The sequence below is a fragment of the Mycteria americana genome, chromosome 1, assembly GCF_035582795.1.
Source record: "Mycteria americana isolate JAX WOST 10 ecotype Jacksonville Zoo and Gardens chromosome 1, USCA_MyAme_1.0, whole genome shotgun sequence".
NCBI classification, from domain to species: Eukaryota; Metazoa; Chordata; class Aves; order Ciconiiformes; family Ciconiidae; genus Mycteria; species Mycteria americana.
This window is the reverse complement of record NC_134365.1, coordinates 33,928,066-33,943,045: the sequence shown is the minus strand read 5'-3', so window position 1 is coordinate 33,943,045 and position 14,980 is coordinate 33,928,066. Positions and strand designations below refer to the sequence as shown.

At 35.7% G+C, this 14,980-nt stretch overlaps 1 protein-coding gene across 1 annotated transcript in view; it reads left to right on the top strand.

Moving 5' to 3' along the window:
* The window catches only part of ADAMTS20 (ADAM metallopeptidase with thrombospondin type 1 motif 20), a 105,425-nt gene that overhangs the window by 45,140 nt on the left and 45,305 nt on the right, over positions 1-14,980 (top strand). The window contains exons 12-20 of the mRNA XM_075494266.1: positions 5,009-5,154; positions 6,542-6,723; positions 6,816-6,952; positions 8,125-8,242; positions 11,057-11,152; positions 12,432-12,598; positions 12,708-12,837; positions 13,966-14,092; positions 14,749-14,959. Coding sequence (XP_075350381.1) covers positions 5,009-5,154; positions 6,542-6,723; positions 6,816-6,952; positions 8,125-8,242; positions 11,057-11,152; positions 12,432-12,598; positions 12,708-12,837; positions 13,966-14,092; positions 14,749-14,959 — 1,314 coding nt within the window. The remainder of the gene's footprint in view (positions 1-5,008; positions 5,155-6,541; positions 6,724-6,815; positions 6,953-8,124; positions 8,243-11,056; positions 11,153-12,431; positions 12,599-12,707; positions 12,838-13,965; positions 14,093-14,748; positions 14,960-14,980) is intronic.

The window sequence follows — 14,980 nt, the reverse complement described above, 5'->3', positions numbered from 1 at the left end:
GTTAATCTGAAAGAATAATTCATTATATGTATGTATATGTAAAGTAACTATAAAAATTTTGTGTGGATTTTAACAGAGTTGGGTGATAGGGGGATACGTTAACCATCTGGGAAGCAGCAGTAGATCTGATCTTTTGAACTGTAAAAACAGACTAAAGTGTATTTAAGGGCTCAAACCAAGAATTTTTGCAAATTACTTTTCTGATGAGATGTGATTTCAGAAAAATTAAAAGTTTTCTGTGGGAATATATCAAGGGAGAAATAAAGTATGTAGATTTTTTGCAAGAAAAAATTGAAAATGTTGGAAAAATATTAAAATATTGTGGGTTTTGTAGATAATTAATGTCATCTGAGTAATAAATGTAGGCTTGTCTGAGAATCCATGCTACAGAGATAGAGACCTGAGATGCCATAGTTACAACTTCAGTTAGACATTTCTCCAAGCTCCATTTCTTCTGTTTTGTATACTCATTTTACTAACTTCTCTGTTTTCACTATTATATGCTCTAGGCCCCACTTCTCGTCTTAGTTCTTTGAGCAATGTGCTTTCTTGACTATGTGTATTATAGGAAGAAGATGGAGAGCAGGCATAGGTCTAATGTGCAGCAAAATGTTTCCTTACATCCACCTGCAGCAGACGAGGCAGTGAGAGGTCTGTAGCAGTACATTCATTCAAGGGAATGAGTGGGAACACCCCATATAGACATCAATACAGCCAGAAGCAACAGCTCTGAGATCTGTGGACTTTGCATTCATCTGAGTGGGTGTTCTTATATTCACTCTCTGCTCGTGGGGTTATGTGCTGAATCTATGTAACTTTTAAGATTCATATTCTTTTCCCAGCTCTATGTGATTGGAATCTACTTTGAGACAGTTTAGGCTCAGACCTCAGCTACAGGCCAGGTGCTTTATAGTGAACTGGTCTTGTGCTACAGCACTGCGTTTAGTGTTTATTTGTTTTGTGGCACCAGCTATGCCCATTTTTCTTTCCCGCATTCAATCCACTACAACTTTCTCTTCCTGTGCTATTCACTGGCTCATAGTCATTCTCAGGGCCCTGTCTGGATATCAGGAGTGAAGAAATTGTATTTTATAAGGCAAAAAGAAATCAGAACAATAAAATGGGATATTTGGAAGGCAAAATACAGACCATCGCATCCACTTCTGCAATGCTTTGTCATTTTCATTTTCTCCTCATACTTGTCTTCAGGGTTCAGTCATCTTCTTTCCTTCTAGAAGCACCAGCAGCTCCCAGCAACATCCATGGAAATGTGTTGGTGTCTGGAAATAGATGAATAGTTTTTCCTGAGCCTCCTTTTCTGCAAGGCTACATGGGGCTCCAATGCATGAAACTATGTCTTCATACACTGGGCATCAGTGTTTCAATCTTTGCCCCAAGATGTTCAAAACCCATGTGTATCTCTGGGAGTAGCCTGGAAAATATAGGCAGTAAGAGTGAACTTGGAGTCCTTTTCCTCCTGTGAGTCTTACCAGGCTGTGTAGGAAGTGCTTGATTTCAGAATAGCTCTAGTCCTGTTCTGCATGCATCTATTGCTCTCCTTGATTCAGTCGAAATTGGGCATAGCCTGGCAATTAACGCTTTAATAATTTATTTCAAATTATTGCTTTCCTGGAAATTTAGCAAGTTCAATAAGCTATGAGATAAGTTGGAAGTACCTGAAATTAGTTTATCAAATCATAGTTTAATCCACAGGCAAGAGTCAAACTGCTTATTGTAAGCAGGTGATTAATAAATACAAATCTGGGTACCTGTAGGTTCATTGATCCCAAATTTGAGTCATTAACCCTCCCTCTTATCCCTGAAGATATCATAATTAAATGTGGATTTGGGTCAGAATTTCTGCCTTTTTGACAGAAAACTAACTGTTGACCTTGGCTAGAGCAGAGTTGCCTCTTGCTGCAATCAGTATCTTTGGAATTACAAGTGATACCCACTTTACATGATGCATACATTATATTTGCCATAGCAAATGTAGGAAAAAAAAATGTTAGTGATTATATTTAAGTTTATGAAAGTTCTGTATATCATAGTATTCTCAGTGAAGCAACGATTCAAGCAAGCACAGAGGAACATCTGGAATGCGTCTGGTGCTGGAGTTTTCTACTGTGACTTCATCATGTTGCTTCTGTAGGAATGCAGCAGAATAATAGCTGAGACAAGTTTGTTGAATAAGCTATTAAAATCCCAGATGTGAACATGTGCTTTGCATTTTTATGGATCAAAATAATGCTGTTGTGGGTATAAAATTTCATTTTACAACTCTGTCTTTTCCTGACGTCTCCCTTCACATTATTGTAAATGTTTTTGTGGATGGTAGAAGAACCTAAACTCTAGGTCACTGTCCCATATTTGGATGCAGTCTTCATTTTGTGAAGGGGGATTTAGAATCTTCAGCCTATAGTAGTAAAAAATTATTTCCTCAGATGCCGATGACGGTTCTTGGAAGGGCAAGGTCTTAATGTTTCCTCATATTTACCTTATTGCTGCAGTATGTGAAAGTCTATCTTTTATTGCTAGGTACTAGAAGGTTTGGGTACAAAGGTACCCTAAGGGCATCTTGAAAAAAAGTAATAAAAACTAACAGTAAGTGCTGCAGTGAGAAATCATATGCAGATACACAGAGAAATAAAGGTGTCTTTTTGGTGTTAAGTTAAAACATTAGTCTTAGCATCAAGTGAGTGATGATCTGGCCAATTTGCTGGATCATTTAAATGGTTGCATGACAAGGTAGATCTAGCTTTTGTTCTGTGTTAGCTTTGGGCTTGAAAATCACCTTGAATGGTCATATTCTTAGAGGAAGGCATTCAGGGCTTGAAAGATATGGCCCATGTGCAAGAGCCAGTGTAATGAAGAATTACACAGGCAGGCAATTTTATCGGCAAGTTGGATTAGGAACTCGGGCAGAACTCAGGATAACCTGATTCTGTGACAAATTCCTATTTTGAGAGCAAAATGATTGTTAGCGTATGAGCATAAGTATCAATATAATAAAAGCATATACTAATTAGGGAAAAAATGCTTCTAGGAATTATTTTATGCAATGATAAAACCACTTCACAACATTTGAGTTTTGTGTCATTCAGGTATATTCAGAAATATTGCACACATAATTTCTGTGTGTTCAGCAAAATTTGTTAATTGATAGCTCCTACAATAAATTTGTAACATTATAATAACTCCTGAGAAATTCTATGTAACATTTAAATTAGTTTTAAAAAGGGGTGGAATCCTTGAATTATATTATCTTCTGTGTATCAGAGGTTCTTAAATTGTTTTATGTGCCAGAGACTTTAGTTACCAAAACCCTTCTAGACTTTAAGGTTATTCAAAGATGTTTTGTGTCACAGAAAGCAGTGAGGCAAAGCCTAAGGTTCAGAAATAACAAGCAGTTGAGTTGATATAATCTGTTCTGATGATTCTAGTGACTGATCCATGTATGTACTGCAGGGAAAGATGGAATAAGCTACTGTCAATATGACTAGGAGAATACCTCCTGACAACAAACCTAATGATCAGTCTAATCCTGAGTCTGCAAACTGTCATCTAAAATAAAGAATTCTCTCTATTGTGTATGAGCACTGACCCCATGTAGTCCATCCTGCCCAGTGTCTTGTCTCCAGATGTGGGCAGTCTTTGATGCTTCAAGAGGGTGTGCGGAGTCAAGGACAAAATTGAGGACACATAATCCACATAGAAATCAGCAGGAGACATAGTGCTGACATTATAGGATCTTGTAAATATTCTATTTTAGTATGTAAACTGTTCCACTATGTCGTGATCAAATATACCACTTGGGATTTTCTAAAGCATACAAGTGAATTAGAATTCCAACTGCCATAAGTCATCAATAGGATTAGTGCTAGTAATTCCTGCAGGTTCTTTGGAAAAAGTCACACATGCACCAATCATAAGATTCTCATTTAGACTTTTTAGTCATGTACTTTTTGAGTAACCACTGAAGTAGATAAATATTTTCAGAGTCAGGGACTTAGATAGTAAATACTTAGAAGCAAGAGATTGATCACTTGATTCTTCCAAAAAAAATAGCTAGTAATTACAACTTTCTATAAATAATAACAGTTTACAGATATGGGGTGGTGAAGTCTCATAACTGACATGACCACAACAGAATAGTCTTGCAATCTTTGTCGTCTTAATAATGTAAATCCCAGCAGATGAAATGAAAACTGCACCTTTATATAAGTTTTTAGTTGAAAACAGATAGTTCTTCAGCAGGAATAAAATCTGAAGTAACACAGTAGTCATTGCAGTGTAGTATCTTGCTCTAAGAATTATTTTTTCTTTAAATATTAATTCAGTTTTAATGGTAATAGTAAATTTGTTAAATTAGTAGTTAATATAAAATTATTGTAAAATATAAATAAATGATAATACAAATATTTTACACCTGTTGTTATAGGTGTGAAAGTCTGAGTTTAAGCTTGAATCTATAGCATCATCGTGCTTTAGTATAAACAAGGTCTTAAATGCTTGAAAATTTGTGTGCTTTTCCCAAACAATCCCACTAGCTTTTTAGCTATCGAGGTGCTCAAAACACCCTGAATTTCTTGGTGGTTTGTTATCATACCTTTTCACTTTTTGTACCAGCATTAATTTCCAAATTAAACTGGAAGAATGTCATACATGCAAGACGACTGTACATCTATTTTTGAAGTTTGTGCATGAAAACATATCAGGAATTCAAGATCAAGATTTTGAGATTCTTATATAGGCATTTGAATAAAGTGACAAGGCCTAAAGATATATTCAGCATCCAGTAGCTTTCATAGAGAGCAAAGAACTCTAGACAGCATTTTTTAAAATATGACTACTGGGTAAGATATCTTAAAGGAATTCGAACATTTTAGAAAATGTCCAGACCCAGGTTAAGAGCAGTGAGCTCTTAAATTTTGTTCTTTCTGTGCCTGAAATATACAGTAACCTTTTGCTTGACTTACAAATTTTATTTTGTTTGTCAACTGTGCAGCACTGCCGCCATGGAATTTGTGTGAGCAGAGAAATGGAGACGCGTCCTGTAGATGGAGAATGGGGACCATGGGGACCTTATAGCTCATGTTCAAGAACTTGTGGAGGTGGAATCAAGAGCACCACCAGGCTGTGTAATAGACCAGAGTATGTTTTTTATTGTGGTTTACATTAGTGCATAATGAAGATATTACGACATAATGGATTGGTTCAAAACAAAATGAAGGTATTGTGGGTTGCGTGAATTAGTTCAAAGCACCAATAAAAAAAAAGCTTGTATCAGCCATGTTTGAAAAGAGACATTAGTCTACAGACTCTGATATGCAGAGAACTTTTAGATTACTCTTGTCTCCCCTATATATTCATATTTATAGATATTTCTAAAGACTTGTTTTGGTAGGATCTTTTTTGTAGCATTACTCTAAATGCTGATGGTTTCTTTAAACATTGAGATGCTTTCTTTGGAGTAAAAGCTGCAAAAAGAAATAGATGTATTGCCTAGTCATCTTTTTAGTGAAACACTTGATTTGCTTTGATTTAAGAGTTTTTCACAACATTGTCACCAGTAACGCCCACAAAGGAGCACTGGTTATAGCAGAGTCATTTACAACTTACCTTTATAATGAGAAACTTCCATTGACTGAATAATTCAACATGGATTTCATTCTCTGTAGTGAAAGTCAATGAGAACTTTACCCTTAACTTTTCCAGAAGCAGAACCACAGCTGCAGCCTGGGTAGTTTCAGGGTTTTTCTAGGAAGTCACGTTGTCTTGATATTATCAGTGGGATAAATGAACCTCAGTCAAACAACCCCAGGTTATTTTATTTTCTCTGAGTAAGAGGCGGTAGACTACATTCCCATTAGATATGCCTCTGTCAGTCTGTAGTAACTGACAGTATCAATATGCCATTGATTTATTCTTTTTTTTTCCTCCCCAAGAACATGCTAATACTGAAGTATTGTGTAGCAGGGTTTATAACAGGAAATGTATTTTAGACTTTACAGTAAATGGGCTCTTTTCCACAATTTTCCCTTCTTAGTTCTTTTGATCCCCAAACTAAAACCGATATTAGGACTACAGAAAAGAATGTGTCAGGTCCTAACTCTGTCTCCTTTCTTTGTCACTCTGTAAAAAATAATTTCAAATTACTGAGGGAGGTGCTGCTTCTGTAAAAATAGGACTGTAATGCCAGCTAAGTCGATGAAAGCCTTAAAGTTAATAATGCTTTTTCCCAGGCAAAATAATTATGAGTGTAAGAGAAATAAAAATGTAATCGACATTAATAAACATCAGTAGCTTGATTACCACCTTCCTCAGCAGTAGTAATTTACATGGACTTTTTATTTTCTTCACATGAGTATAAATGTATGGACAGTGCAATAGAAGACAAGAGTGTGTGTGGGAAAGTCAGTAAAAGATGGCAGAATACTGTGTGAGGTTTTCACCTTTAGATCAGTGGCTCGAGCCACTTTTCATGGAAAACAGCAATTTTAGAAACTGAGAGTGTTTTACATTTACCTATTTTTGTTAGACCGAGAAATGGAGGAATGTACTGTGTTGGACGCCGGATGAAATTTCGATCATGTAATACTGATTCATGTCCAAAAGGCAAAAAAGATTTCCGGGAGCAACAGTGCTCTGAATTTGATGGCAAACACTTTAACATCAATGGTCTTACGTCTGCTGTTCGCTGGCTTCCAAAATACAGTGGTAGTAAGTAATTATAATTTTTTTCAATTAATGAAATAAAAATGTTACTTTAAAGTTTTAAAACAGACAAGAAACCTGTTGGATTTTCTTTCCAGTTTCTATGAAAGATCGCTGTAAACTTTTTTGCCGAGTTTCTGGAACAACTTCCTACTATCAGCTGAAGGACAGAGTTGCTGATGGTACTCCCTGTGGAGCAGAAACCAATGACCTTTGTGTTCAAGGCTTATGCAGGGTATTTAAATCTAAACTTATTAATTATTAAAATAAATTTTAACAGATGGTAAAGTAGTTATTAAATATTCATCCAAATAACCATTACTGAAAGTATGTAAAGCAAGATGTTTTGAATTTACTTAAATTAATTTTAATCTGTACCAAATTAAAGATCTGGAAATTGAGGCAATTAAGTGAAGAACATACAGTTGAATCTGAAGACCTGCAGGCTTTCCTCATTAAGCCTGATATGTGAGAGAGTTAATATTGTCCAAATGAGCAGAGAGAAACTGATCCCAAATTGGCATAAAGGGAGGAACGAAGCATGCTGTGTGCTTATTGCCGTCATATTTCTGCTATCAAAGAAGTAAAAAAGTAGAAAATCCAAGGGTAGCTAGATTACGTATTTATTATTTCATTGCAAAATCAAGAGGAACAGACCCTTGAAAGGGATCATTTCATCATTCTTTGCATGATAGCAATTATGGAAGTGCCACAAGATTTTGTTAGGAGAAGCAAGCTCATATGTTATAAAAACTCAAGAGTTTTTTGTCAAGCTCAGGTTGTTTTGCTGATTGCAGTGAAACTGAGTAAATTCAGGATGAGGAGAAAATGTAGCCTTTTTTATGATGTTGAATCAAGAGGAAAGAGGAAATGCTAGAGAATTGTCCTGTTTATCATAATTTAAAAAAAAAAAAGGAAGTTTAAGTAAAGATAGATAAACAATAATTGTGCTTATGCTAGTTTAACCAGCGTAGTCTACATGCATTCCTTTGCTTGTTTTGCAGTAATGACAGACTTTAAAAGAATTGATGACCATGTACACATACATACTGCTTTTAGGATTCCAAGACTTTTTAATGTAAATATAACTTAAAATTTATATGCTATATTGACATTTTTATACAAAATCTTTACACATTGTTATGTATTCTTATACAGTTCTTGACATATTAAGTGTATTTGGATTGTACATTGTTAGTACAACAGCACTATTGTGTTTCTCCCTTAAACATTAAACGTTCCCTTAAAGCACCCAAAAACATAAAAGGTTTTTCATGAATTGCCAAGGAAGACCAGATACATACAGTGAATAAGAATATTTTTGGGGAGTGGGAAGCTTACATTGTTTGTTTTCATTGTTTTCTATTGGGATGAATGACACAGGGCTATTGGGGTTTTTTTTTGTAGCAAGCAGGCTGTGATCACGTTTTGAATTCCAAGGCAAGGAGAGACAAATGTGGAATCTGTGGTGGTGATAATTCTTCATGTAAGACTCTTGCAGGTACTTTCAACAGTGCTCGTTATGGTATGTTTGTTTGTTTTGTTTTGTTTTTTTAAATCTTAATGTACATTTCAATATGGCTTAGAAATTGTTTTCAATTTGAGGAAGTGGGATTTCAGTGTGTGTTCTTCTGGGCCTCTGCCAACAAAAAATATCTGTGATTTTCAGTCACATGTGCCCTCTCAAGGATGCAGAGGCAAACACTGTGACACACTGACCCGTTCAAGGGGCGGGGCGGGGGGAAATCAATCTGATCTAAGGTCAAAACAAAAGGCACGAATAAAAGATACAATGAGGGTAAAAGTACTTTAAAAGACAGAATGCTTCCTGCTTTGCACTTTGCATTCTCTCATCTGAAACTATGCAGCTGAAGGACTTATTCCAACATCTCCTTTTGGTTGTGTAAAGAGATAGCAAGAAGTCTGTGGTGTGAGCAGCTGATGAGGTTCCTTTTTTCCCTATAGTGAAAAAGATAGCCTGTGAAATGTGAGCCTTCTCTTTCCAGAGAACATGGGCAGCAATGTTTATGTTCTTTCCTCTTCATTGGCATGTAGTGAATGAGAAACTCTTCTGTATAACTCTGGTAATGCCTATTTCTTTGATTTAGTTTCTGTAATAGAGCTACTGATAGTTCTTCTATATGTAGTCCTTTCTGGGAAGTATGGAGAGACTATTGTATGCGTGTAGCAGTTCAGTTCAGTAGTCAGAGCGTAGAACATAAGGACAGAAGTCTCCATGTTAATATTGAATTCCCAAAGGCTCCTTCATGCTGCTTCACTGGTTGAAAGAGACCACAGGCGAAGTGAAAAATATACCTGGAGAGCTGCCAAACAGGATCTTCATAGAACAAAGGAATTGCTGGTCAAAGAGGAAAGTATGCCCAGTATCCTGTTGGATTTTTTTTTTTTTTGTAGCAGAGGGCTTGTGCCAAGCAAAAAATACCAAAAACCTTAATGATGGGATACAGCTACCCTTCCCATACATATTACACATAACTTTTCTTGTATGTGTCCATCCTGAGATGCTGGAGAAGACACAATCAACTGTTCTTATTAGAGACTGGATTTATGAACATCTGGTCAAAACAATGAAGGAAAGGAATGTATTATTTTGATAATTCTGAGTAAAGGACTGTCAGTGTTCTTATTTTCCACCACTATGAAAGCTCTTTTTGCTTATAGGTAACACATGAATTATATCACAAATACCTATGATACAACTGACCATTACACTGAAACTGCCATTTATACAAATATGGTTGAGACTGTCACTCTGCTGTTTATCAGCTCTGTATCATCATAGACTTATTTGCTCCTAACTGAAGTTGGAGCAAAAAAGAAAAAACTTTTTGGGATGAGAAAAATCTTAATTTATTATTTTGGTTTTAGACTTAGTTGAATGATTTAAATTATGTTCAAATTCTTGGAATTATAGTGTATAAAAGGTGATACTGAATTATACTACTGGACAGTATGCTAAACATTTGGGATTATCACTCAGCTGTGCTCAGGTAGGAGTGTGGCAATGTAAACAAGAGGTGGTAGCTAGCTGATCACTAAAACTTCAGTGTCTGTGGGACGCCTATGACATCCCTAGCCTAATGACTGAAAACACCATCTGAGGAAACGTTCTTTTCCAAAGAGTTACAAGTTATACATCACAAGATAAATATGCCAAAGTCTGTATGCTTGGTGGTCGTCTTCTAACTTCACCTGGTCCCCCTTCATACTGACACGAGCCGTGTTACTAAGGCAGAATTTGGAGTTATGCAATAGCAGCCTGTGGTGAATGCTTGTATTCATACAGTTATAATGTTGACATTAAGTGTTTAAACAGTACTGAAACAGTCATCAGAAATTCATTACAACGGAATACTAAGTTCCTTAGCTCCCAATTTAGGAAATGGTAATCTCCTTATGTACACATAATTGTTATGCTGGCTATTATTATTGCATCAAACTAAAGTACCTGAGGATTTCCTGGAAAATTGTCATTCTCTGTGCCTTAGTATGTGATCTAGTCTCCTGTGTATCCTTGACAACATGCTACGCAGTTTTGTTTATACTTTCCTCCCATATTTTGTCATCTTTCATTCTATTAGCAAAGGTCTTCAGTGTGTGAGATGAGGGGCTTTTTTGAATGTGTTTTGGTTTTCTTCCCAATATGTTGGAAGATTGACCAAACGCTGTGTGTTTATCCAGAGCATGCAGCGTGTCAATTTGCAATTGCAGTGCTGCCCCCAGCTGGTAAATGTGATGGACCTGTGATTAAAGTAAATGTTCATTTAAATGCATGGCATAGTTTTAATAGATTAAAAGCACTGGGAAGTTAATGAATTATGAAATTGAAAAGGAGATTGCCATTTACATTTTTACCCACAGAGGTGAGTCAACTAACTAAAGTTAAAACCCGCCAAGACTTTTAAACACAACAAAATAAGTGGAAAAGTTAGCAAAGATTACATTAATGCTTCAGATTGCACATTTGTGTTTATTTGTTTCCAGTGTTTGCCATATTGAGTTTTTCTTAGACACAAGAATCCTTTTGAATTTGTGATTAGCATCTGTGAGAAACAGCTTTTTAAAACAGAATTTTAATGAGTTATGCAAATGAAAGTTCAGTTCAACTGATTAAAAAACAAAACAAAAACCATCAACAAAGAAATTTAATATGCATGAAGATATTCACATTTCCTTCCTAAAACGTGAGGGCGTTCAGCAGTGGTTGTCACTAGTGTACCGTAGGGTTTTGTGAATAAAACTAGTTAAATGTATGTTCACATTTACTATTATTTGACTATTTTTGTATATAATAAATTTGTGAATAATTACATTGCAGGTTACAATGTTGTAGTAAATATTCCCAAAGGAGCAACAAACATTGATATTCGGCAGCACAGCTACTCAGGGAAACCAGAAGATGACAACTACCTTGGTAAAAGCCTCCTGTGTATAACATTGATGGATAGTTTTTGTGCTCTTGCCAGAGGTCTGCTCTAGATATATATTGTCAGAAGTCTGATAAAGTCTTTAGAGCAAATATCTAATTACATTGTATCATCATTTGCCTGAGACTCTCTGTAGATACTAGTTTTAGGAAAAATGAGTGAGATGCTGTTAAGTTTCTAATTCTTAAACATGTGTGTTCATTTGCCAGAGAATAAGAATTATAGCACGTTACATCATTTTGGCAATTTTTGACTTTGTTGTGGCAATGTTAATTAAAACTCCACAAATGAACTCAGGAATACTGCAGGTATTTGTGGTTTTAAACCTTGGAAGCATACAGTTTGTTTATAAATGAAGCAGTCTGATCTTCAGCAAACATCAATTGTCTCACATTTCTCTTTTTCTATCATGTCTGAGTATAAAGATCACATGTTAATAGATTTGCAAGCGTGTGAGAGGAAGAAAGAATTCACAAGCACATTGTACCAAAAATCATGGTGGTTCTGTTTCGCAGTACTTAAGTTATATCTGAAGTACCCGAGAGTATATTGGTGCATATTTTCCTTCTGTCTCTTCTTCCATTACCATCCTGCTCAACAAACTTCAGAGTATTCAAAATGTTTTCCTTGCCACTTGTTGCCCTGTTGTTGCACATGCATCTTGCAGGACACAGAAACAACCTTCACCCCCTGATGCTAGCTACCATTTCAAATGTAGTAACGCCTGAATAGCATGCTTTTACTAAAAATTTTACTTTATTTTTAAATTTAATTTTTAACTTGTTAGTCATCTTTACTATTGTAATACATTTGTTGTTAAATTATTATTATAAATGCTTAATAATTTATTTTATTTTTACTTCAAAATTTACTTTTAAAAGCCACTTCACTGGAAGTAGCTCTAGCAAATACAAGAATGTGGGCTATAGAAAGGCCAGAAATATAGATAATAATTGTTTCCTTCTACAGTAGCAAAACCTAAACAAATTTAAAAGTGATGACTGCAGTCAACCTTTCAGCAGAACAAATATTATTAAAGTTGTGTTGTTAATGCAGAGAAAACCCATGACAACTGCTCAGGTGAAAGTTACTGATGCTTAGGTTTGTATTAATGTATTAGAAACTGTTTGATACAACTTTGAAGTATTACACATGGACTAAAATAAAGATAAGTGTTGATGAGAAGATATATTATTAAGAATTTTTATTGATAGAACCTTTTAATTAAATAGATGCTTTATTTCCAATATTTTATTTTACTTATAGCTTTATCTGATATTCATGGAAATTTTATCTTGAATGGAAATTTTGTTGTAAGCATGTCAAAAAGAGAAATCAATATACAAGGAGCCATTTTTGAGTACAGTGGTTCAAACAATACGATAGAACGAATTAACAGCACTGATAGAATCGAAGAAGAGCTAACCTTACAGGTGCATGTTTACTTTTTTCATAAGTTTGAAAATTTGCTACATGATCATTATGTTCATAATCTTATGTTCAAATTCACTGAAAAACAGCTATTATTTTATCTCAATTAAGGTTTTGTGTGTAGGGAATTTATACAACCCTGATGTGCGTTATTCATTCAATATCCCAATAGAAGACAGAAGGGATCTGTTTACGTGGGATCCTTATGGACCCTGGCAAGACTGTAGCAGGATGTGCCAAGGTACTGTGAATTCTTTTGTCACCAGAACCAAAGACCTGATGGCATTTAGGAAGGGACTAGTCTTAAGTACTCAGATTTTTCACCCCTACTTGGAAGGAGGAAACTCAGCACTCTCAGTAAAGTTTAGGTGCACAGAGTCTTTAAGGGCAGAATGGCTTCTGGTTTTGTTTTGCTATTTTCAGTATTTATGCAATGCAATTCTATGTTCAAAACTACATTTGTGTTCCTTTCTTTTGTAGCCTTGGGAGTGGTTTATAAAAAAAAAAGGTTGAATCAAGTTTAATGCATCCTTAGAAAGCAGTATGGTATACCTACTCAGCCTATTAGGCTTCCATTATCATATTTCCAGGTGGTCACTGACTGATTTGTCTAGTATCTTTTATATATATTTCTTTGTCTCTTTTGGTTATCTGCTACTTGGGATGAAGCTATTTGAAGGTCTTTTTTACAATTTTTTACAATTTTGTTATTCTGTAGGCCATTCCAGTGTAAAAATAAAACCACAATATGTATGAAGTGTACATATAAAGTGTATGTACACAGAATATTGATAGATATTCCTATTAGCAGGTGCTAGAAATGCCTGTACTTGAGGTAGGTGATTGTGAGTTTCTTCTTGTTTTGAGTCAGGCTGTAGATATGCTCACGTGCTAGAAAAGCAGAGCATCTGTCAACTGTGATACTTCTCCCTGCACTCCAGATCTTTTAGGTACCTCATGACCAAATTTTCTGCTTCCTTAAAGAAAAGGATCACAACCTCTAAGTTAACATGGTGGTTTGGTAATTTAGTAATTAGCAAAGGACAGACTTAGCTAATTACTTGGAATACTTAGCCTGATGGGTATATGGACTGTTGCACTTTTGCACTTTTCTGGAAGTTGATATCCTTGTGAGATCACTGTAGTACAGCCTGGAGATGGCAGGGGTGACTGGAACAAAGTTGTTCTCCACCTGGAATGTAGTCAGCTGCACAAAGCAGCATGTTTGTACAGAATCTGCTGTATACAAAGATTAGTGTTAATGGGGTATCATCTCAGTTAAATTCCTAAATGATGAATGGAATCCATTAGTGTAAAAAGGCACTCTTATTTTAGCCCTTTATTTGCTTTTTTTTGGTTCCTTTTCAAGGTATTCGAAGAAGAAGAATGACATGCATACGTAAAAGTGATCATGTGGTAGTGTCTGATCAAAGATGTGAACTTATACCCACTGTACCAGATGTCTTTGAGGAGTGTAATAAAGAGTGTGAATTAAGGTAAAAAGAGGTTCCTAACTGATGGAGCTATTGTGGTCTTATAGATTGTTGTTGATAGAGATTGAAACAAAATAATTCAGATTGCTTTATCCTCTGTCCCTCCACCCCTCTCTCCCTCCCTCATCTCTCCCGTCTCTCCCTCCTTTCCTCAAATCTGTTGGTATAATGGGTTTATACATTAGGTTTACACCTCTGAATCTAAGTAGAACTAGTGTACTTATCTAATTTTTATTGGTAAAGTACAAAGACTTTTGTTAGGGTTGTGAATCTGTTCTATATATCCTGGTGCAAAAACTTGTATTACTGGGCAGAATACGTATTTCACCAGAATTGTACCCACAACTGGAACTAATTTGAAACAGACTTGTGTTTTTGCGCTCCAAGAAAGCCCATGCTGAAGTGTTCAGAGGATGAACAGTTAGAATTATAGCTTACATTTTTCAAAGTCACCTAGGAGATTAAGACAAAAGATCCTTTAAATTTAAAAAGATGTTTTTAAGCCTGTGAGTCAAATTCTTTTATATTGCCTTGAAAATTCCAGCCATGAGATAGATTTTACAGGTTTTTTCTGTTCCCTAAAATGCATATCTATATTTATATGGCAATTCCTGGTACATTGTCTGGGTGCTTTATTCACCTACAGTTTATCCTTGTAGGTGGCACAATGTTGGCAAAAGTGACTGCACATCAAAGTGTGGCCCAGGGTATCGGTCGATGGAGATCCACTGCATGAAGTACTCTATTTCAAAAGGACTCAGTACTCCAGTGGATGATAAGTACTGTGCTGATCAGCAAAAACCACCAACCAGAGAGCCCTGCCATGGTGACTGTATGTTAACAAGTTGGCACTATACAGAATGGTCAGAGGTACAAATTCAAAACCTTATA